The 25,333-nt window shown below is 28.3% G+C and overlaps 1 protein-coding gene across 4 annotated transcripts in view; it reads right to left on the bottom strand.

Annotated features, from left to right (window-relative positions):
* Positions 1 to 25,333, bottom strand: part of LOC129957597 (cell adhesion molecule Dscam2-like) — a 929,106-nt gene that overhangs the window by 269,673 nt on the left and 634,100 nt on the right. For all 4 annotated transcript variants that reach the window (XM_056070014.1, XM_056070015.1, XM_056070016.1 and 1 more), the window contains exon 5: positions 15,138 to 15,255. In XM_056070014.1, the coding sequence (XP_055925989.1) occupies positions 15,138 to 15,255 (118 nt within the window). The remainder of the gene's footprint in view (positions 1 to 15,137; positions 15,256 to 25,333) is intronic.

The following is a 25,333-nucleotide window of genomic DNA, read 5'->3' as shown; positions in this document are numbered from 1 at the left end:
TCGCTTGTAGAATAAGCATGAAACTAATTGGATACATTTTTGAAGAATTTTGATTTTTTAAAAGTTATATTAACGTCCCGTTTGAAAGCAACACTAGGGCTATTTGGGACTGATCTCGTAATTTTGAGTCATGGTCAGATGACTAGGACGACACCTGATCTGGCACCCACTTGAAGAATTTTGAAGCTGATTGTTTGATATGAAAGTACTAATTTTCATGACTTGAAATATAGCTATTCAGAAGAAGGTTTCAATCAAATCTAACGGCTTGTTGATAAACGTATTAATAAACTTCAGGGAAATTAGATTCAATGTTTTGAAAAATAAATTTAATTAAAATGCTTGCTGTTTTAAAATGTATTTAACTAGCTTCATGTTTATAATGATGGAATTTTGTAATAAATTTTTCACATATTTCCAAGTTTGCTTGCGTTCAGAAATCGAGACATTACTGTGTTCTCATAGAAAATATAAGATTTTAACACTTATAACTATTTCCCAGCAGAATAATTTCAATTATATTTTTAATTGTAATAATGTTTGCTCTTAAAAGATCATTTTTTGACACCCAGGGACCCTATTTTTGAACTCATTAGTCATGATTCGTTGATTATATTTGGCAGGCTTTTTTTTTTTTGCCGTATCGCATATTTGCAATGTTATTTATTCTTCATTATTGTGGCATTCTGTCTCATTAAACAGTACTTTCAAAAAGATTTCTTAACCTAAATTTTTCAACATTTTTAATCATATCTGTTCATATTTAATCACATTAAGACAAATTAGGTGCAAAACCGTAAAGAACAGGAATAATTTTCTGTAAAAACACAAGAAGAACGATTTTTCCTTCTGTTTTTATTTACCAAATACTTTTTTTAATTAAAGAATATTTTATAATATCCAAACTATAATTATATTTCTCAGCAAATGTTAATTATAAAAATACAAATAATTAAATAGTATGATAGTTTATTTAATTAAGGTAGCTGGCTACGTTCGAAGCAATATTTTTGAAAAATTGGATTTTTTAAAAACTATTTATGGTTTTTAGATGTATTGTCATTATATCTAAAAACACTATATATACAAAAAAAATTATTTGGACATATAATATATTTTGAGAAATAGGAAAATTTGAAGTAAATTTTAATGAAATTTAACCTAAACGGTTAACACTCTACACAAAATTGTAATGCAGCAATCCCATTTTTCTTTGTACACAAGTTATAGAATATAATGATGAATGAAATGAACCAAAATCTAAGAAACATTTTGAGATGCAAAGAAATTCTGGGTAAAAATGTACGTATATATACATTTTTTCCATAAATTTACAATTTAATTTTTCTAAAAACACATATAAATGAAAAAGTATTTCCCCAACAATAAAAATTTTGGTTCATTTCATTGCCCACAGTATTTAAAACACACGCTGAAATTTTTATGTAAATACCTCTATTAGTTTTTGAGATATCAGGTTAACGGTGGATAATTTTTATAAAAATTAAAGTTTGAGAAAATTGAAGTTAAAGAAATATTTTAGCTAAAAATGGTTTAAAATTCTTCTGGATGATAGGGCAGACCTTCCTTTTCCTAGAAAATACTATTTTGGAAAGTGGAAAGCCTGAACTACAAGAAATAATAATAAAAGAAGAATTCGCCAATGTGGTCGAAAACCAGTGTTTTTAACGTAGTCGGATACCTTAATTACATTAAAATATGAATAAGTCCCCCTCAGCATTCATACAACAAAATCAAAATAGTTTTTGCTAAAATTTTAATATTTTGCTTCTAGAAATCAAAGTTATTGCTTTTTTAAATGCTCATGAAGTAAATGTCCACAATAAAGTGAAAGAGAAAAAAATTTAGAAAAATAAGATGTAATAATAATATTCCAAAAGAAAATTTTTTTATAAAATGATTAGTCTTATTTTCAGCTGCTTTATCATTTCTATTAAGAATAGAGTTTGAAAGTTTTACAGTAAATAACTTGTAAATAGTAATTAAAAAAATTGAGTTCCCATGAAATGACTACAAAATTTTTTTGATACCTATTAAACAGAATCTGCCTTAGAACATTTATTTTTCATTCTTTATAAAATAATAAATCTAACTTAACTTCCAACTATTATTTATTCATTAATTATGATGGAAAAAGAAGATAAAGGAAGAAGTAAATTTGATTTTTTCTGGTTTTCTTCCAAGTTGAGTATAAATAATTAAAATGAAATTAATTTTACTTCATACGATGGACACACAAAAGACTATATTTATTGAGCTAACTTACAAACTTTTTAAACAAGTTAGAAATTTGTAAAAATCGTGATTATAGTTTACGAAAATAATTTAACTTTTAAAATTTAATGTATCCTTTAAAGAAATGGTAATTTTTAAATTTATTAATGAATTTAAATCTTAAGTTGTCTATGCTTGCTACTTGGATGTGCTTGGTTGGTGATACTATTGTTTTCATATGTAAAAAGAAAAGTAATAGGAATTTAAAAGCCAATACTTTGAAATTAAACTGTGGTAGATAAATGATGTTGAATTTTTTTTTGGAAACAAGAATTTTATAAAAGAATAGTTTGGAATTTAAACGAAGAGATATTTCAATTTTTGGTGGAAGTATTAATGGCATGTTAATAAAATGAGAAAAAAAGAAAAGGTATTATTTTGTTTCCAGGAGCGCAGTTGTCAGACGATAAATTTTGATGGTTTTCATTATTTTAGCAAATGATTATGATATCATTTTACTTGCAAGAGCACAGCTGTCAAATGATCAACTGTGATAACTTGCATTTTTTAATGATTAGCGATTGATTATTGCTTGAGTTTGCTTCCAGGATCACAGCTGTTAAGCGGTGAAATGAGATGATTTGCATTTTTTAATGGCTAGCGATTGATTATTGTATTATTTTGTTTCCAGGAGCACAGTTGTCAGACGACGAAGTTTGATGGTTTACATATTTTAACGGGTAGCAAATGATTATGGTGTCATTTTGCTTGCAAGAGCACAGCTGTTAAATGATGAACTGAGATGTATTGCATTTTTAATGACTAGCGATTGATTATTATTACACTTTGCTTCTAGAATCACAGCTGTCAAACGATGAAATGGGATGATTTGCAATTTTTAATGACTAGCGATTGATTATTGTTACAATTTGCTTCCAGGATCACAGCTGTCAAACGATGAAATGTCATGATTTGCATTTTTTAATGACCAGCAAATGAGTATCATATCATTTCGTTCTCAGGAACATGGCTGTCAAATGACATCATTAAACACCATTTCCAAGTGTATGACGAAATATTCGGAATAGAAGTCATATTATTGTGTTTCTGGTCTGCTAGCTGAATATCGGAGTGGGAAAGGATTCGTTTGATTACACAAATTATTTCCCCAATTATTGTCATCTCTAAAGTAACTATCAAACATGGAATTATTTAGGTTTTAAAGTTTAATCTATATTTCCAATGAATTTAATTTTTAAATCCAAAAGGGATGCTTAAATCTTCATTCATTTGTGAAAAAATTTATTTTCAAATTTTCTCCGGATTTTTGAAACACTCTGAATAGTTTCTATGCTTTTATATATATATATATATATATATATATATATATATATATATATATATATATATATATATATATATATATATATATATATATATATATATCCGATGTTTCTTATAAAACATTTCGAACATTTTAACAGTAGTTCAAAATGATCTCCTGTAAGTCATGGAATTACAAACTATCAGGATTTTAAGTGTTGATAAAGTCTACTATTAAATGCATTAGAAATGGTAGAACTAGTAACTGTTTACTTATGTCGTAACTACATATCCACACCTCAAAGGCCAATACTTGAAAGGCGTGCCCATTTCCACTAGTTCAGAAATTAACTATTGCGTCAAGATTTGAATTTATATTCTGAACATAGGATACTTCAGAATGTAAACACGTAATTTCATGTCCAAAGTTTCATGAAATAAAGTGGGTAATTTTTATGAAACCACCTCGGTTTCTATTGAGATTGAATGTTTTTAACCTTTATAGGATCTCCAAAATGTAAAAATATCAATAAGTAAAATATTTCTCTTACATTCGTCTATGTACACTCAAAGTTACAACGTCTATCTTCAAAATTACGAGAGATAAGTTTATTTCTATATTTAAAGAGGTTTATCCCAAATTTAGAGGAAACCTTGATTTTAGAAATGCAGATTTATTCAGTACAGAGGAACTCTCATATGTAAATATTTGACTAGTAATAGATCATTCAGTCATCATAAATTTGCTAATCAGGCACATTTGTTTGAGTTCCCTCTTCAACATTAAAGAAGGGAAGAGAAGTTCCAGAAATTGAACTTTTAAGGTATATCAGACTAGTAGCATAATTCCGAGTAAGAAAATAAAATTCTTTGTTCGCGTTTGTCGGCATAATATTAAGCCTAAAAATGATGCATTTCAATAACGGGGAAGGCTTTGCAATGCTGATAATTCATACTGGATGGAATCTCAATGAGTTGCTCGTATGCGTAAGGATTGCTAGAGGATTGAATCTTTGTAGTGGTGTAAAAGATATTAATTTTAATCATGTTTTGTAAACTCTTTAATTAATGCATTATATGAAAAAATTAAAAAAATAATCAATTAGATCTAATAAAGATATTATTGTGTTAACTTAAATCTTTTAATTCCCCCAATGAAATATGTGCATTATCATTGAAAAGTGCAAAGAAAAATTAATTTCAGATATAATAGACATATGCATAAGTGGCCAAATTTGTCGACCTGGAAAGTTTTGTTGTGATAAGTGGAAAATATTTTGTTTCCATGAACCAGAATAAGAAATACATTTTAGTCATTAATAACTCATATTATGAAAGCAGTGTAAAAATTTAATTTTTTATACGTTTTTCTATAGATTTTCATAAAAGTCAATTCTATCTGGTATAATAAAGCTTCGTAACTCGAAGTTTTAGGATATCCTCTAGGATATACCAGTTGTTTCTTCAATTAATGGATAATTTCTCTTCAAGAACATATTCTTCTGTAGAAATGATGTAGGAAAATCAACCATTAGAGCTGCGTATTATCTTGCTTATGGATGTTTGATGCACTTTTTCAGGTGTTTTCATCATTTAATCATAAAATTAAAGGGGCTATATAACAATTATACAAAAATGGCGCAAGTTAATAAATTTGCCTTTTTCGGAAAACCACAAGAGGGGAATTTCGCACTTGCATTGATGAGTGTAAGAGAAGCACTTTTTAATCGGCAATTTTGCCCTACGGGGGCCATATAAAAATGTATTTTCTAACACTTTTTGTTATCAATCTCCACAGAATTCAAATTGCTATCTACCATATTAGTCCTATTGCTTACTACTTTATGTATTTAAATTTTGTCACTGAAAATATGCATCTATATGCAATATTTTATGAAATAAATACTCGTTCCAATTTTGGGGGTTTAGATATTTTGCAAAAAAGGGCCAGAGTCGATACAATTTCCTTTCACGGAAAATTTTGTAATCTCAAGAGAATAATTTTATGTTTGCATTTATGGGAAATATTAGGAAAATTAGAAAAAGGGAAATATTTTTTTAAATAACACTATTACCCTATGGGGGTCATATAAAAATTAATTTCTTATACTTTTTATTACCAATCTCCACAGAAGTCAAATTGCTACTACCTTGTTTACCATATTGCTATCTACCTTATTAGTCCTATTGCTTACTACTTTATGTATTTAAATTTTGTTACTAAAAATATGCGTCTATATGAAATATTTTATGAAATAGATGCTAGTTCCGATTTAAAAGGGACCCGAGTCGATAAATTTTCCTTTCTCGGAAAATTTGGTAGTCGCAAGCAAAGAATTTTGTGTTTCCATTGTTAAGAAGTATAAGGGAAATATTTTTTTAATTGGCACTTTTACTGTATGGAGGCCATATAAAAATTTAATTTCTTAAAGATTTTATTACCAATCTCTACAGAAGTCAAATTACTACTACCCTATTTGCCATATTGCTACCACCCTATTTATCTTATTGCCGTAACCATATTTACCTTATCGATACCCCATAAGTCTTATTGTTTACTAATTTATGTGTTTAAATTTGGTGACTGAAAATATGTCTATATGTAATATTTTATGAAATAAATACTCACCCCAATTTTTGGGGATTTAGATCTTTCTTCAATTAAGTGATAATTTGCATTCAAGATTCTGTAAAATATTTTGGGATTAATGTATGGAAACCAATCCATCAGGATGAATGCTTATGTGGTGTGGAGGTTTGATGTATCCTGTATATCTTCATCATCTACCATTAGTAAAACTTATGAGGTTGTTCAAAAAGGATAATCTGACCAAATTAAGCGCCGCTTTATTTGCATAAAAACCAATACCCGATTCATAATTCTACTTATAAGTGCTTAAGCACCGAAAACGGAAAGTGTTACCATTCATCTATCTTAACGCTTAAACATTCCACTGGAGTACAGCACAGTAAAAGTAATTGAAATCCTCAACTTCTCCAGCACTTTGAAGTAGCTCAAGAAGAAAAAGTTTATTCAGAGGAGGAAAGTCTCCAGTTGGAAATAATTTAATTTATATCCTTACATTATTCATGATTCCGTCAAGGAGATAAATTATACACCTTTTATTCGACGCAAGTAAGACATCATTGAATTACACGAATAATTAAATTTTGTTTTACCTTTTCGAGGGCTTATGCTCGCAGGATCTCGTCTAAAAAACACCTTTCACACCGTTTTCAAAGTTTATGAATTTTTAGGCATTTTTGAAAATTAAATTGCGAATGTTCGAGGCGTATAACGTGAACGCTTCTTGAAGCTGAATATATTTTATTTTTCAGTAAAAGTCAGCATGGGTTTTGAAAATATGTTTTGGATTCTCTCTTCTGCATCGGGGCTTTCCATTTATGGAATCGAGAAAGCGTAAAGTGACTAGTAAATATTTAAAAATAAACCCATAACTTCTGAAACGTGTTTTTGGCATATTAAATATTCATTTTTAGTATCTAAACTTAAACTCGATGCTATTGATATAGAGATACTTTTGAAAGAGTGTTAGAGGGCAATATCTAATAACGAATAGTTTATGTTGCCTATGGATGTGAAAATCATTTAAATAATAAAACAGGAACAAGAATTTCTCATCTGGAAATTGATTTTATAGAGCTTTAGAGGAATTTTTAAATTCAAATAGACACTTTTAAATCTAGAAAAAATTATGTAACCTGGGAATTCTTTTCAGCAAAAATTAATACGCCCGAGTCTGAGAAACCAACATTCTCTTTTTACCAATATCCATATAATTTTTAATTGATTAATGTTGTTGTTGTTTCTGATGGCACTTGCCATGGATAAGTCCACTGATAATTGATTAATAAAACTGAGAAATATATTCCTTTGCTTTTATTTTTAGGGTGTTAGTTTATAAATATATTTTTATGGTGTTAATTTATGCAATCTACATCATTAAGCAATGCTATTTAATCAACATGATTTTGAGTGAATTAAAAATTTCAGATACAAAAAAATGTAGTTGGTAGTTTTCACTTATGTCAGAAGCAAATTCAAAGAGGATGTTTATTTTACTCTAAGACAAGAGTATTCATAAAAGTTAAAAATTCTAAATACAAAGATGAATTTGATTTTTTTTCATTAATGTTGAGATGGCCAGTTTATTTTAGTTTAGTTTAGTTATATTAACGTCCCGTTTTAAAGTACTTTAAATCACTAGGGCTATTTTGGAACGGACCTCATAATTTTGAACCACGGTCAGATTACGAGGACGACAAATGATTTGGCACCTCCTCTCGAAATTTCCACACTACACCAGCGGGAGGACATTTGGCCCCGAAGGATTTAACGTACACCAGACCCGCTTACACGACGGTTCTTCGGTGGAAGCCAGTTTCTCTTAGAGTGTTTGTTTGATATTTGTGGGACAGCATGTCCATTCAGCTATTTGATATTTCTTCCTAACCAAACATTGCTTCAGAATTAATTAAAAAAATCGTAAATAGAGGAATGCACTAGCCAGTTTTTACTTTTGTGAATTTTGAACTTGTTACTTGCAAAGATCAGAATCATTAGTTTAACTTTAATCATAAGTTTTTACTTTTGTGATTTTTGATCATGTTACTTGTAAGGGTCAGAATCATTATCTTACCGTCATTCTAGTTAAACCGACACTAATTTTGATTAATTAAAAATTACAAATGGAAAAAAATGAACTTGGTAGTTTCCAAATTGTTTTTGAAATTCGATTTTTAATGTTGACCTTGTTTAGGAGTCAAAATTCTTCAGCTCTTTGATATTCCCTTTTAAACCACATTTCTTATGAATAATAATTAAAATAACTATGAATGCAAAATAGTTATTTTAATTATAATTTTAATGTTAGGTATAACATTTTTAGGTATAACTATTTTTTTTAATTTTAGGTATAACATTTTTAGGTATAACTATTTTTTTTAATTTTAGGTATAACATTTTTAGGTATAACTATTTTTTTTTAATTTTAGGTATAACATTTTTAGGTATAACTATTTTTTTTTAATTTTAGGTATAACATTTTTAGGTATAACTATTTTTTTTAATGTTAGGCATAACAACACGAACAGAAAACAGTTAACTTCACAGTTAATATCATAATTAACCTTTAGATAACTTCTTATTTATTTTTTTCAGGCTTTATCAGTCGAAGTTTCATTTATTATTGACACTCCAGTGAATTCTTGGGTGTAAGGACTTTTCAACGATGAATTTTTATAAAACGACGAATAACGTGAAATGAAAAAATGAGAATTAAAATAAAATGAACACATATAAGTCTGATAACCAGCCAAAGGAGTCGATGATGTTGTTTCTAATCCCAGGTGTTATAGCTGCACTATACCACCTCCATGAAACCAAAGATCTTTAAATAGTCCAAAAACAATAGCGGATCTTTTAAAATCTCAAAAATCGTAAAATTTAAACATTTTAGAATGTGATTGAGGGAGACTTGATCTGCCTTGCACCAAGGACATTCAGCAAATATCCTCCGTCCGTGTTGAAAGGTGAGGGATTTGGTGTGTCCACTCAAAAAACGAGAGAGCCGTTTGCTGCTTTCTTGAGATATTCAACCAGGTGACACCAACCAGGACTCTTACCAAAGTACCAAGAGTGAGCAGGTGGGACTCTTCAAAGTGCACTCGACTCCATTGTTTTGATAGAGGGGATTTCAAAATAAGTTAGTGTAGCCATGAAATAATGCCAGCTGAGGCAGTCTTAGCTAAGTTCTATACAGACAGATTCTATAAGACAGATTCTAACCCTGATGAAACCGTCTCACTGATTAATCAAATTTTATTTTAAATTTACAAAAGTGTCCACAAGACCCCGCATTAACTTGAGTGCAGCGAAAATTATCACTACAAACATGATGTCTCTAGGCATAAAAGTAACCCTTCGCTATACGAAAGCAATTACAGCGTTACCTGGCGGCCAATAACGGAGTTAGAGTCCCTATCTCGAAAACAGCGGGAACAAACATCTCTCACAATATTATAGAGCAGCTTCAGTTTAGTAAAAGAAGATATTTTGTGCACATCAATATTAAGAGCAGAACACTTAAAAGCATATCTGTTCATATTTTCCAAAAATGTGACATATCAAAACATGGACAAAGGGAGAGAAGATTATTTTTTTAAAACAAAAACTCATTATAATATTCTTTTTACTGTGAGAAAAACTAAGACAGGAGTTTCACATGATAAGGAATCTCGAAATATTTCAAACTTGCCAGAAAGTTTCACGCAATATTTTATATATTTTAAGTATGTATTTGAGTTGATCCTTTGAATATTGGCAACTGTAAAACGTTTCATTGAATAATGAACTTTAAAATATATTTTTCCGGCGAACCTTTTCTTAGCAAAAATTAAATTTCTAGCAATTTACTGGTAGAAATTTTTAACAATAAACAGCCTTTTTTTTAATAATAAACTTATGAGTACAATTTTTTAAATTTTTTTTTCTTTAGCACTAATGTCTTATTTTATTGGGTTTTTTTACACGTATAACTTTTTTCATTTTGCCTTGCAGAATTAAGTATAAATTTCTGGTTTATGCTATATCAGTATGTCACATAATTTGCATGAATTTACATTTTTTAAAAATTAAGAATACTTAATACTGTTTTTAAGAATTTATGTACAAAAATTACATGATTTTTTTAAATGAATTTTTTTATGATGAAAATATTATCTGTGTTTTTTAAAACATTTATTATTTTTTCTCTCCTATTTATTTAAAAAAAATATGTTATTCACTCAGTTATAACTGGGATAAAGTTTTTTATTGCATTTCTTTATTTGAAGTGTACTTTTGATTTTTCTAAAATATTTAAAAGTTTGCTCATTTTTTTGTATTTTTTGACTTTTTACATGCATATAATAAATGCATACTTTTAAAATAATAATTACCCTATTTATGAAATATTTAAATTTTGTATTAATTGCATGTTTTTCTTTGTATCCTTTGATGTTTTGCATCGCTCATTTATTGCATGTAATAAATGTATACTTTTAAAATAATAATTACCCTATTTCTGAAATATTTAAATTTTGTATTAATTGTATATTTTTGTTTGTATCTTTTGATGTTTTGTTTCGCACATTTATTGTATATAATAATTGCATACTTTTTAAAAAAGAATTTTCCTATTCCCAGATTGTTGTAAGATAATGAGACTTTTTAAAGAAAAGAATAACAGAACTTAATTGTGACAGACATCAAATTTCATGAAGTAACTTAACATTTTTGATTCTTCAATTTATTTATATGCATGGACATAAAATATCGAAATATAATTGGATACTGGAAAATGGCAACGGGCTCACAAAACTGAATTAATATTATTACGGAAGGCATCTCGTAACTAACCAATCAGAGCTAAGCAGAACTGACATCAGCTGTTCTGTCCTCGCTTTTCATAAATGCATTAAAGAATTTATTGATGCAACTTTATTTTGTGTTTGTGTAGTGATTAAATGTTTTATATGTCACATTCTCGTTTATTCAGTATATTTTTAATTCAATCAGCCAAAACAGATATCGAGTAGATGTAGCTCAGCATAAGTATTTGAAATATTGAGTTGCATAGAGTTACGCTACAGATATTATGTCTGTTCTTAAAATAAGAATATACTTAAAAGTTCTCTTAAATTTAACTCTTCCTGCATTAAGTTTTAGTTTTCACACTATTATTACTAATGCTAAATATCAGGGGTTTGGAGGGTATATTATAGAAAAAATGTAATTTATATTCTTTTTTTTAATTTATTGACATATTGTGAAATTATTTCTTGGAGGAAATATCGGTTTTCAAATAAATACGAGAAAAAGTCAAAAACTATGTCCTATCACAGACTCTCCGACCCGACCGAAGGTACACGGACAATAAATACTGAATGCCCGGACAACAACATTGGCGGGAACTGTGGTTGAATCCTAAGGGCCATCACCGGTCACGGTGCAACACTTCCCGAAGGAAGTACGTCCCCATCATCAATAGGGAGAGCCAGATCTCCATCTTTTTGTGTACCTACTAGGATAACGAGAACTAACCACCAAGCCAGAACCATCTCATTCTCATTGTAGTAAAAAAGTAAGTCATATGACTGTGTCTCGGACACGCCCGAAGGTACACGGATAAAAAATATTGAGCTACCGGACCTCCGCAACAGCAACATTGGTGAGAACTATAGTTGAATCCTGAGGGTCATCACCGTCCACGGTACAACCCTTCCCGAAGTAAGTACCTTCCGTCAATGATGGGAGGAGTCAGACCCCTCACCTGTTTATGTGCCCTCCAGGGTGGCGAGATCCAACCACCATGGAGATAACATCTCATCGTCATTTAGAGGTCGAAAAGTAAAGGGGCTTTTGCAATTTCTCTTCCCAGCTATTATCAAGCGCTGAATTAGTGTAGTCGGCAACACTTCTATGCAACGTGTCACTCTTATTCCCGAGTTATTCGCTGGAATATAGCAGACCATTAAACATGACAGCCCCATTGTCGATCTACAACCAAGGAGGAAATGAACTGAATGATTCGCTTTTTATTTGCTGGGAAGTGTTAAACCTGCGGAAATTATTCATCAAATGCAAATTAAATATGATGACAGTTGTTAATCAAGAAGCAAAATCTAAGAATGGATAGAGAGCTTCAAACAAAGAAGAAACTTCTTTATGTGTCGACGAAAGATTGGGGAGACTATCGAAATCAACCATTGAGGACAATATGGAAGTCGTGGTGTGTTGCGAACTGAACTGAATCTTGCAATTAGATCCAAACTTCATGCAAAGCTGCGACAAGGTGTCATCCTTCAGCAAGATAATTCTCGGCCACATTCTGCCTAACAAACGGCCAAAATAATAAAAGAGTTGAATTTCAAAATGCTGGAATACCCATCATACAGTCCAGACCTGGCTCCAAGTGACTTACACATATTTGAGTTTTTTGAAGAAAGCTCAGAAGGGAAGAAGATTTTCAACAGATAAAGAAGTCATTGATGCGGTGCAAATTAGTTATAAATACAAATAAAAAACATCTTTTCCGATGGAATAAAAAAAAAAAAAACTTATGAAACGTTGGGAAAAGTGGGTTATGGGAACTCCTTATTGAATGGATATATATTAAAGAAAAATAGTTGTAATCAAAATGATATTAATAAAAATAATCGTCGTCATCATATTAGCTGAATACATTTTCTCAAATACTTAAACATAACTTAATGAATTTCTCAGAAATATATGTATCGAATGTATGAAAAAAAAAGATAATGATAATTCTTTTCTCCACATTTAACTCCTATTTAGCTAGCATTGTTTCGCAAAAGTGCATATGCCAGTAAAACTTAAGCAAAGGCTAAAGAACACTAATTACAGCCATTAATAATGTGAAAGGACAACAAAGCAACTTTTGATGCTACTCCTGCAGATATTCTTTCAATTCCTTTCTAAAAAAAAGGAAGTTATTAATTCCCTTTAGATTGCACAAACGAGAGCTAATTATCGCATTTCTTGAGGCAGTTTCATTATTAACTCATTCATTTCATATAATGTTTGATATTTATTGGGAGAAAAGATGAAAAGGAAAAGAAAAAACAATGCAAAGTATTTTCCATAGCTGGCGGCAGAGTTCAGTCGCAAAAGCGAACTTTACTAGAAAGTCTTCTTCATTATTGAAATCAGTGGGAGGGGAAATTATTTCATTGTTTGCGGATTTGTTAGAAGTGGAACATTAAAAAAACAATATTATTTTTCTTTTATTGTTTCGTATTTGTTCAGCGTATACTCATTTCAGAATTCCTGAAATAAGTTTTTGGTAAACGAAGAAAAATGTTACTTTGTAAATATGCAAAGATGAAAATTCTGTTGGGGCTGGTTTAACGTAATAGTCATCAATATTTTAGAGTTTTGTTACGACTTCCATTGTTTTCTTTAATGCGCTTTTATTTAATTTATTTTTCTTGATATTTCAATTTATATCAATCTTATAAAATTGGTATAGGCTCTAGCTCAACTATTTTTTAAAGTTTTTTGCATATTCTGAGAAATTTATAACTGCTGTCTTTTTATACTATAATTTATTTTTCCAACCAAATTATTTTTAGATTCATTCTATTATGAATCTGAAAATTGATTTTCACCCCTTCATTTCTATCTTAAGTTTTTTCAGAAAAAGAAATCAAGATTTATTTGTATTGATTTCGTAAAAATGGAATAGACTTAAATTCAATTTCCACTTTAAAATTTCTTTTGTTTTTTAAATATTTTAATACGATTATAATAGACGCATCTCTTTAATAACATTCCATTTGCTCTATCAGATTTGCTTTAGGTTCATTTGACCTTTAAAATGATAATTGACCTTTCCTTACATACTTTGCGAGTTCACGTTTTTAGAAAATGAAATCAAGTTGTATTTGTATTGATCTTTAAATACTGGAATAGATTTTAAATTAATTTTTCAATTTCACATTCTCAGGAAATGAAATCAGGATGCACATATTTGAACTGATCTTACAAAATTGGCATAGACTTTGATTTAACCCTCACATTCGTTTTCTGAAGGTTCTGATACGGTTATAGTATGTATATCTTTATATTAACATTTTATTTTCACTAGCAGATTACTTTTTAGTTTCATACTGAATATTTTATTTTCACTAGCATATTTTTTTTTTAGTTTCATACTGAATATTTTATTTTCACTAACAGATTACTTTTTAGTTTTATACTGAATATTTTATTTTCACTAACAGATTATTTTTTAGTTTTATACTGAATATTTTATTTTCACTGACAGATTATTTTTTAGTTTCATACTGAATATTTTATTTTCACTAGCAGATTATTTTTTTAGTTTCATACTGAATATTTTATTTTCACTAGCAGATTGTTTTTAGTTTCATACTGAATATTTTATTTTCACTAACAGATTATTTTTTAGTTTTATACTGAATATTTTATTTTCACTGACAGATTATTTTTTAGTTTCATACTGAATATTTTATTTTCACTAGCAGATTATTTTTTTAGTTTCATACTGAATATTTTATTTTCACTAGCAGATTGTTTTTAGTTTCATACTGAATATTTTATTTTCACTAACAGATTATTTTTTAGTTTTATACTGAATATTTTATTTTCACTGACAGATTATTTTTTAGTTTCATACTGAATATTTTATTTTCACTAGCAGATTATTTTTTTAGTTTCATACTGAATATTTTATTTTCACTAGCAGATTGTTTTTAGTTTCATACTGAATATTTTATTTTCACTAACAGATTATTTTTTAGTTTTATACTGAATATTTTATTTTCACTGACAGATTATTTTTTAGTTTCATACTGAATATTTTATTTTCACTAGCAGATTGTTTTTTAGTTTCATACTGAATATTTTATTTTCACTGGCAGATTATTTTTTTAATTTCAGACTGAATATTAAGTCTGATAAGTTATCTTTTTCAATCCTGTGCAATGTAACTTTATAATGAAAATAAATCAAACTGTATTTGTATTGAACTTACCTATAGGTAGGGGGCGGATTTCCTTGAGCTACACAGGGTAGCTGCACGGGTGAACCTTCTTCAGCCCTGACTTGTGCCTGGTTAAAAGTTACTCTGGGCAATGTTGAAGCATGTGGTTCTGAAATGAAATAATAAATTCAATTAAAGAAACAAGGAATAAAAAAAAAAGAATTGAACAATATAAGAAATAATAATATTTTTTTGTGATCCAGGAGACAAGATTTTAATGACTACTACATTAGTAACAATTTTATTATATAAGGTAACAAATATAATTTTTTTTATATATAGGAACAATATTCTTGAAACGTTTTTGTAAAAATCTTGAAATGTAGTATTTAAAAAATGAAGCGATGTGAAAGATATAATATTCTATTTTTGTAGAAAATACCTTAGGATTAAAAGCACAATAATTTAATAAAAGAGATTGAACTCTTAATCCTTAACAAATATGTTGCCATAAATCAGAATAACTATATGCGTAGATGAAAAATAGTTTGTTTTTGTGATGTAAGCGATAAGACTTTAATGATACCATAGCAACAATTTTATTACAAAAGGAAACAAATAAGATGTTTTATAGGAATAAAATTCTTGAAACTTTTTTGCAGAAATCTTGAAATATAGTATTTAAAAAAATAAAACGATGCGAAAGGCCTAATATTATATATATATATATATATATATATATATATATATATATATATATATATATATATATATATATATATATATATATATATATATTGTAGATGATACTTTAGGGTTAAAAATACAATAATTTAATGAAAGAGAATGAACTATTAAGCCTTAACTAATTTGTTACCATAAGGAGGAATACTTTTATTTGACGAACAATTTATTTTGTGGTCTAAGAAATGACTCCTTAATGACTACTTTAGCAACATCGTCAAATACGATTGCAGAAACAAAGTGCGCTCAATTTATAAGAAATTTTTGTTTAGGAAAAGATTAACTAAGAATCTTTTTGTACTGGGTTCCATTATTAATTTCTAATCAAGTAAAAAGATTTTATTAGTAGAGGAACATATTTCAAAAAGCGAAGCAAATAATGAAAAATATGTGTCTACATAGGTGTGAAATCGTATTTGATATAGAAATAATTCAAGTCTTATGTCAAATGTATGTATATTCGCATAGTTGTAATTATTTTCAACATGGTTATTTACATTTATATTAATGAATGGGAAAATATAATGGAATTTTAAAATCAGAAACATGCAGAAAAATTCATTAAGATGAATAATTTAATGATATTATAATTAGGTTTATCAGCTTGTTAGCGATAGTTAATTAGTAAAAGATATCAGTTTTTCAACGAATTTTCTCCTATTTGTAATAGTAAAGATTTTTGATACTGTTGATTGTTAATTCACTTATTATCAAGAGAGAACATGATGTTGTTTTTATTTGAGGCTTTTGAAGCCCAAAATGTGTAGGCAACAGAGGGTTGAAGCCTCAAAATGCGTAGGCAACAAATTGGCGATTTATAGCTTTTGAGGCATCAATTAAATTTTTTAAATTTTTTATTTTTATTTTTGGATAAACGTTACAATCTTCAGTTACATGATATTATATATATTTTATACAAAATAAAATTTTAAAATTCAAAATCTGGAGAAATCTATTTTGAAGTACGATAAAAGTGCACTCTTTTGAATTCGGCTGAAAATGCGTGAAATATGTTTACACAAGAATTTAAATGCCGTGAGAAAGTCTAATTAAAATCTTTTGTCGAAAACGAATATTTAAATGCAAATTTTGAAGTTCTGTTTTTTTTAACGAAACATTAGATAAGATATTATAATATTACAAGTTTCCAAAATAAAATACATGTAATAAACAATTTGATGTTCGACGAATTAAAATTGATTAAATTATTAATGGCGTATTATTTAAATTTAAGAACATAAGAAACGATAAAAAATATGCAATGAATATGGATCTAAATTTTGATTTTAAGCATTTTAATATTTTATACATAAACAGAATATTGGCAAGCATTTGAAGAAATAATTTTTTAATATCTTTAATTATTGTTTCATATAAGCATTTTTTAATTCATAGTAGGGATTAATGTATAAATACCAATTTTAAATATTCTTTTTTAAAATTTTTAAATTTAAATTAAAAAAAATTTTAAATTAAATATATTGTTTAGATTTTACTTAAAGGACTCCATCCTTAACCTATCCATTTTGTTATATTTCTTTGATGATGATGATGTCGTGTCCACATTACAACGGAAAGGGGGTGCAGTAGCTTCTGAAAGTAAAGACCTCTGAGCACCCGAGGGCAGAAGTCTTAGTTCTAGCTCTTATGAAGATGACACTCACACTCGCTAGCTCTTTTTACAGAGGGACTCTTTCACACACCTCACAGATAGAACAAATAAGACTTGGAAAGAATTTTGCATAAATAAATAACGTACTTATACAGTTTTCTTCATTGAAGGATTTAAGACTTATTATTATAGCAAATTTTTAAGTGAAAAATGTACTAAAATAATTTAATTTAAATAATTCTAGATTTTAAGTAAAAATTATACCAAAGGAACATGTAAATTATTATTTTATTATGTTAAAATTTTTGGAACATAGGTTTATAATTTAATGCAGCAATTATTACAAAATGTTTAGTTTTTAAAAATTAATTCTTAGACTAAAAAAAAGTATCAGTGAATTTTACTTAATTTGTTTCAGCACAATTATGAGATAACACAAATTTTCTGAAAATTCTTGTGAAATAACTCTGAAGAGAAATTTATTTTGACTGCACATTTTTCCCTTATAAAATTTCAGATCTTGAAAATAAATTCAGAAAAAAGGAGAGAAACAATAGTTAAATATTTGTATTAAATATATAAATGCTAAAGGACGTGATGGTTTTGTCTATATTTCCATCACCAGTAAACTGTTAGCCCAATGTTATGTCTTAAAAAATTTTTACAAAATTTGAATGCATAAAAGTAAATGATTATTTTCCGATTGAATTACATTGTAGAATTATTTTTTCTATCCGATTGCTTCAAAATAATACATTTTTAGTTTCCAAAAATAGTTCATAGACCAAGCAAAAGTATTTTGCCGGGATAAGGGAAAGAAAATACTTTATATAAACAATTTTTAAAGAATGAGACTTATAGTAATAACTCTAAGGCCAATGGACTTTCAGAAATTTGATCAAATCTCCAGAATTCGACAGAACAATAGAGAGATTTCTAATTTCTCTATTCTCTCAATCCTTTTCCATCACAGCAGAAATAGATTCGTTTGCTTATGTTGCAACACATATTTTACAGAGACATACATTCCACATCCAAGGAAACGAGATTTCACTTCACAGTACCAAAAGTAGAGAAAAATCAGCGACAGAAAAGATATTCTGACGGATTTTGAAGGAAAGCCGCTTACTCTACAAAACAAAAGTTTCCTCTTGTTATAGCTAAAGCTCGAACTGACTGTAAAACTCGAATGCGCTGCCAAGCATAAAATTCTCGTGAATCTGCGCTTGGAGAAATCCAGCGAACCAGATGTAGACAAGTCGATGTCAAGAGAAGCTTATGCAGTAGTTTTTATTCTTGGCCGATTTTATCTGCACAACTATCAAAGTTCACTTGGGTTGCTCAGTATCGCAAGTGTATCTATGTTATTTTTTTTTTATGGAGAGAAAAATATTCCCCAATAAATATTGATTTATCGCACTGGTCGGGGTGGTAAATGCAGCTTTTAGGAAGACGTGACAAAAGAATAGCAACTGACCGAAGAAAGAAAGATACGAAGAAGAAAGTATTTCAGCTGCAGATAAAAGTAACTAACTAAAAGTTGGGGAAATCAATTTTATGGTCATATTTTGTTAGGAAGAATTGGAAAGTTTTTAGTAAAGAATAGAAAAGTCTTTATTGCTGATCACCTTTAGTGATCAATCGGACTATGTTTTTTTTTCCCGTTTCAGCTGCAGATAAAAGTAACTAACTAAAAGTTTGGGAAATTAATACTACGGTCGCATTTTGTTAGGAGAGATTGAAAATTTTTTGGTAAAGAAGTGACCCATCGGATATCGGAAATTATAAGTTATGTTTTGTTGCAGACAGATATCTCATACACAAATTAATAATCATAATTTTAGGAACTTGCATCCATATTCATAAAAATACTCGACCATAAATTTTGAACATCATTTATCGCGCTGGGCGAGGTGGGTGCTGAAGGCGAAAAGTTGATGTCAAGAGCAGCTTTGGCAATGGTTTTTATTCTTGCCCGATTTTATCTGCCCAACTATCATAGTACACTTGGGTTGCTGGCAATCGCAAGTGTATCTATGTCGTTTTTTTATGGCGAGCAAAATACTCGCCATTGATATTGAACATTGATTTCTCGCACTGGGTGAGGTGGTAAATGTAGCTTTTAAGAAGACGTGACAATAAGAATACCAAGTGATCGAAGAAAGAAAGATACGAACAATTTCCGAAGAAGAAAGTATTTCAGCTGCAGATAAAATTAACTAACTAAAAGTTGGGGAAATTAGTACTAGGGTCTCATTTTTTTAGGAGGGATTGAAAAGCTTTGGTAAAGAAGAAAAGTCTTTCTTGCTTTGGTGACTAGTCGGATCTCGGGAAATATAAGTTGTGTTTTTTTTCAGACGAATATCTCATATAGAAATTGCTAATCATAATTTTAGGAACTTGCAACAATATTCATAAAAATACGAGCTGGTAAATGTAGCTTCTAGGAAGACGAGAAAAATTCGAAGAATTTCCGAAGAACAAAAGCGCGCGCGCGCGCGCACACACACACACACACACATCGTATTGCACATCTGCAGTGGAATTTTATTTCTAGTCTTGATCTACAAAATCAGCCTCCGCCAGCATGATCAGCAATTTTTTTCTTTGTAATTTCCAAATTTTATCATCGAATATTCCCTTATTTTATTTTGACCTTGAGTTTGGAAATTTTGCACAGTTGAGCTCTTTGTGTATTATACAGCATTGGAATATTATATGTTAATATTTTTTGAAATTTATTATCAAACAATGTTATATTTTATTTCCATATCACTAGCCCCGCCTGGTTGTGAATTTGTGTACTAATTAGGTACTTAATTCCATTGAATTTATAATGATTGAGACAGCTGAAGAAACGTAACCAATTACGAAATAAATTTTTATTAAAAAAAAACGATATTTTTTTCATAATTGTGAATAAAACTCCAATTTTTTAATATCATTTTTATCGTCCCTCTTAAAATTTGCAATTGACTTATCATCTGTAATTTAATTATTTTTTATAAACATCAATAGGAAATAATCAAAATCAGAAGAAAATTAATAAAATATTTATTCAGTCGAATCAGAAAAATCAGCAAAATATCAGTATCAGTAGAAAATTCACAGTTAGAATCTTCAATTGAATAAACCTTTAATTTTTTAAAAGAACCTTTTTTGGTAAACCCAGCATTTGTAATTTTATTATTATACGCAACCAAATCATCTATATTAAAGAGAACAGTAATAAATCTCCTAAATCAGTAAGGAATTAGTAGAAAAAATCATTACAACATCATTGATATATTTGTCTACTTCGGTCGAAACAAAATCAGGAGGAAACTATCTAAAATTTCCTCTTAACCACCATATTTTTGAAAAAAAAAATATGATGTCTTTTTTTTCAGTTTGTCATTAATAAAAAAAGTATTAAAAATATTTTTGTTTTTACTTTTAACATAACTTTCAAATTCACGTAATCCTTTCTATTAAATTTCTTTTTACATATTAAAAAATAAAAATACGTTTATCCTCAATCAGAAAATACGAAATATTAAACAAGTTCTGACATCACTACCTTATAGCTTAATCTTCAAATTTATTTAATAGGAATCGACGTAAAGTTAAAATCCAGGGAGTATATTGAAAACTCTAAAACCCTAACTGTCTTTCTAGGATGATATCATTAACAATTAACGCTTGGAAAAGTTGCCTCACGTAAAAATCCAATCTCTTTAAGTAAAAGGCTTTATATTTATTTTCATCGTTCAATAAAATGAAACCCCCCTTCCTCTTTCGCTTGGTCGATCCGATCTTTAACTGCGATATACAAGACATTGTGATCAAGAATATAATCCTATATTTCCTAGAAAACCGTCCTCTTTTCGGACTTTCGATATATCCTACTAAATATTCTGCCGCGAACCTAATCTATTTATTTCATTACAGCCGAGGAAAGGCTCAATAACAATTTTCTCGCAACAAACCTACTCTGTGAGCAAAAGTGCACAGACAAATCAGCTTATTTCGTGAGTTGAACAGGCTGATTAGTTCACGAATGTCTAGTTTCGGAACTGAAGATTAAATCGAACCTTTCCGTGAGTTTTAAATATTTTGAAGAGAAAGGAGATATTTTTCATTAAGAATCTACAGGGTCCTTCTCAAACTGTTATTTGAGAGATTAATCTGTGTTATTTATTGCCATTCCAAAGAGGGCTGAATTTGCAGTGTAAAATTGTAAATTTAATTAAGTATAATCCTCTAGAGATATAGACGAGCCTATTTAATGTATTTGCTAAAACCTTACGTTTCGTTGTCCGTGTTGCGCTTCGTTGTTGGATGGTGTTGCATTGCAAAGGATGCTATTTTTGTCAAGAAAGAAATGCTGCACTGAATGTTTAATAAATATATATCTTTTAGCTACGCAAATAGGAAATTCCTTGATATGGCTAGAATCGAAAGTTTTGTTTATATTTCACGACGCCTCTTAAGAATTAGAAAATAGACCAGAGAAGCAATTCTATTTTGTAAAATCCATTAATTCGGAAAATAAAAAAAAAGGAATTTTTAATAGATATTGTTTGTTTACTTGTTTTTCTCCGTATGTCGTTTTAAAAGAGATTATATTTATCTTCCAGTTTATCTTAGGGATGAGTGTAGATCGTATTATTTATTACAGCTTTGAAATGGCTATTTTATTGGAATTTTATCATTAATTTTAAATCTTCAATGTTTTTAGGATTTGTGAAGCTGGTTTCTGTATTGTCTTATAATTATTTTCGCAATACATGTTGAGCGACAGTGAACAAGCATAAAAAATAATTAAGAAATTATTTTTTTTATATAAAAAAGTGAAGGATTCTTCCTATATTATATTCGTTTCTGAAAGAAATTTATTTAGATTTTCATTTCCCAATTCTTTTTTTCTTCATTCAGTTTTATACTATTAAGTTGTTTGACACCTTCTATTTTATTCTGAAATTGCTTGGGAAGAACATTATTCCAATAAATTAAACGAAATAACGCACATATTAATTAAAATACTAAAAAGTAGAAATTTTCAAAATAATTTTCACCTTTGTTTAAATACATTAGGATAGATTTTATAGATTTTTACAATACATGTTTTTAAAATTCGCTACCAGATGGCGCAGCGTATGATTCAAAATTTAATGAAATTCTTAAATAAAGGGATTAGTTACATTCTGAATTTTTTTTAAAAAAAGTAATATATGTCCTTTCAGAATATGCGTTAGTACTTAATACCAGAAGTAATTTTTGAAAACGATTTGTATTAATTTCTTAATATAATAGAAAATAATTTTAGACTTGCATTAAAAATGAATATACACCACTTTAGATTTATAAGAGTTAAATATGAGTGAAATATGAAATAACTTCAATTTTGTTTTAGTACCAACTGTGTCACCTGGAAAAGTTATAGAAACAATATATTTAAAATAAACAAATTCAATTTTACTTATTTTAAATGTATTGTGCACTAAAAGTGTGTGGTGTTTTAGATAAATTTTAGTTAAAGTTTTGATTAAGTTATATTTATTTCATGAAATACATTAATATTCTTTTTGAAAGTGGTTCTGTAATTTTAACTACACAGAGAAAGAAAATTGTATTTTCCACTTATTTAATGTTTCCTATATCCCTTTCAACACCTTCTTGTAATACAGCTAAATATGAAATATTCTTTCTAATAAAATGATTTAAATAAAATGAAACCTTTTGAATGCACTTTTATTTCCAAATAAATAATGGCGTTCGTATAACATATTGGAAAAAGTTAAAATATGTAATGAAATTTCGGTATAAAAGGCTTGAATAAATTATTACATGAAAAGAAAATTTATTTAAAGGAAAATGTTTACAGCTGTGCAAGTTACATTGAAAATAATTTAAATTGATTTCGTCTATTATATTTTATTATAAAAAAGAAACTGCATATCATTTGATTAATGTTTTCTGTTCGCAGTTTTCTATGTTTATTCATACGTTTCTAAAAGCGGTGCATTTTCAGATATCTTAGTGTGGATTATTTAGTTTGTGAATAGATTTATTCTTTTATATTTTGATTTATCCTTTAGAAAATATTTATTCTTTTATATATAATAGAGAATGAATGCATTTTATTTTACGGAACGAATGTGGCATGATTTTTTTTTTTTCCTTTTAAACTATTGATTCAACTTTTAACAATGCTGAGTTTCTGTGGTTGTTGAAGGTATTCAAAACTGTGGTATAAATAACCTTTGATGAAAGTACGATATTGAAAATTCAAGAGAGTTTTGTTATTATTTTTATATTTTATATCTGCTTGTTGAATCTTTCTGTATTTTCCAAAAAAATCGATAGAGATTTCTAAGACGTTCTCAATCAATATATGCCTTTTTTTCGGTTATTTATTGTTTGTGAATATCAAGAAAAACTTTTGAGAGGGGAGTGGGTTTTAATGAAGGAAAAGAAAATGTTTAAAACTTCATTCTTTAAATTGTGGAATCGGAATAGAAAAAAAATCTAATTTTTGATTCTTTGAGTTATTTTAAAAGTAAAAGACTAAAGATAAAATGTACTATCTGAATCAAATCTTCGAAAATATGAAGAATTTAAAATTGTAAAGAAAACTTTTGTGTTTTATTACTTTTTAAACTCTTTCTCATTTCTTATAAAATTATAAATTATATAATTTTATACTTATCCTAACGGTATAAAACAAAAATTTCAAATTCAGCAAGAATAAAAAAAATTGACAAAGATATTTTATCTTAAAACATAATCTGACTTAATTTTTAATGAGGCTTTCGTAATTTGTTCAATAATCTGGTATGAAATCGTAAGATTCGTATTGAATTATGTGGCATGGATTCGTAAGATTCGTATTCATTTGTGTGGCATGAATTCGTATTGAATTATGTGGCATGAATTTGTAAGATTCGTTTTCAGTTTGTGTGGCATGAATTTGTAAGATTCGTATTCAATTGTGTGGCATGAATTTGTAAGATTCGTATTCAATTGTGTGATATGATTTCGTAAAATTTTAATTGAATTATGTGGCCTAAATTCGTAAGATTCGCAATGAATTATGTGGCATGAATTCATAAGATTCGCAATGAATTATGTGGCATGAATTCATAAGATTCATATTGAATTATGTGACATGAATTCATAAGATTCATATTGAATTATGTGGCATGAATTCATAAGATTCATATTGAATTATGTGGCATGAATTCGTAAGATTCGCAATGAATTATATGGCATGAATTCGTAAGATTCGTATTCATTTGTGTAGGATAAATTCGTCAGATTAGATTGAAATTTGTGTAAAACCGTTTCGTATGGGCTTTGGTTGTTCGCTCGCTAGCGACATTTATCTGGTTCATAAAACCAATTTTTTTTCGTAGCGTCGATGCTACTTCATTTGATGTATTAATTCTACATAATTCAAACCAAATTCAAAATTCTTAAACAGCAATCAAACTCAATTCATATTTTAAGATGAAATATCACTATCAATTTTTGTCCAACATTATAGTTATAGAACTTATATCCATTAGAATGCACACGAAATTTTAAACTTACTTAGTTAATGGAATGATTAGAAAATTAGAGGTATACTTTTTATAAAATTAATTAAAAAATATTATGATATGTAGGTCTATTTTATTAGATAGTTTATTAGAATTAGAATTATATGTTTTCACCGACAATTGCGAAAATTAAAAAATGCGCCTGAATACATTCACGTTGCACACCTTATAAGAACAAAAATGAAACAGCAATATTAAAATTGTTGTAATTTGGAGCTGTGCAAGTTTGTGCTGAGATATGTAATGAGTAACGGTTTATTAGAAATAGATAAAAATGCTATAAAAATATAGAAATATAAATAATAAGT

The sequence above is a fragment of the Argiope bruennichi genome, chromosome 11 (genome assembly GCF_947563725.1).
Source record: "Argiope bruennichi chromosome 11, qqArgBrue1.1, whole genome shotgun sequence".
In the NCBI taxonomy this organism is placed as follows: Eukaryota; Metazoa; Arthropoda; class Arachnida; order Araneae; family Araneidae; genus Argiope; species Argiope bruennichi.
This window is presented reverse-complemented; position numbering and strand designations above follow the sequence as displayed.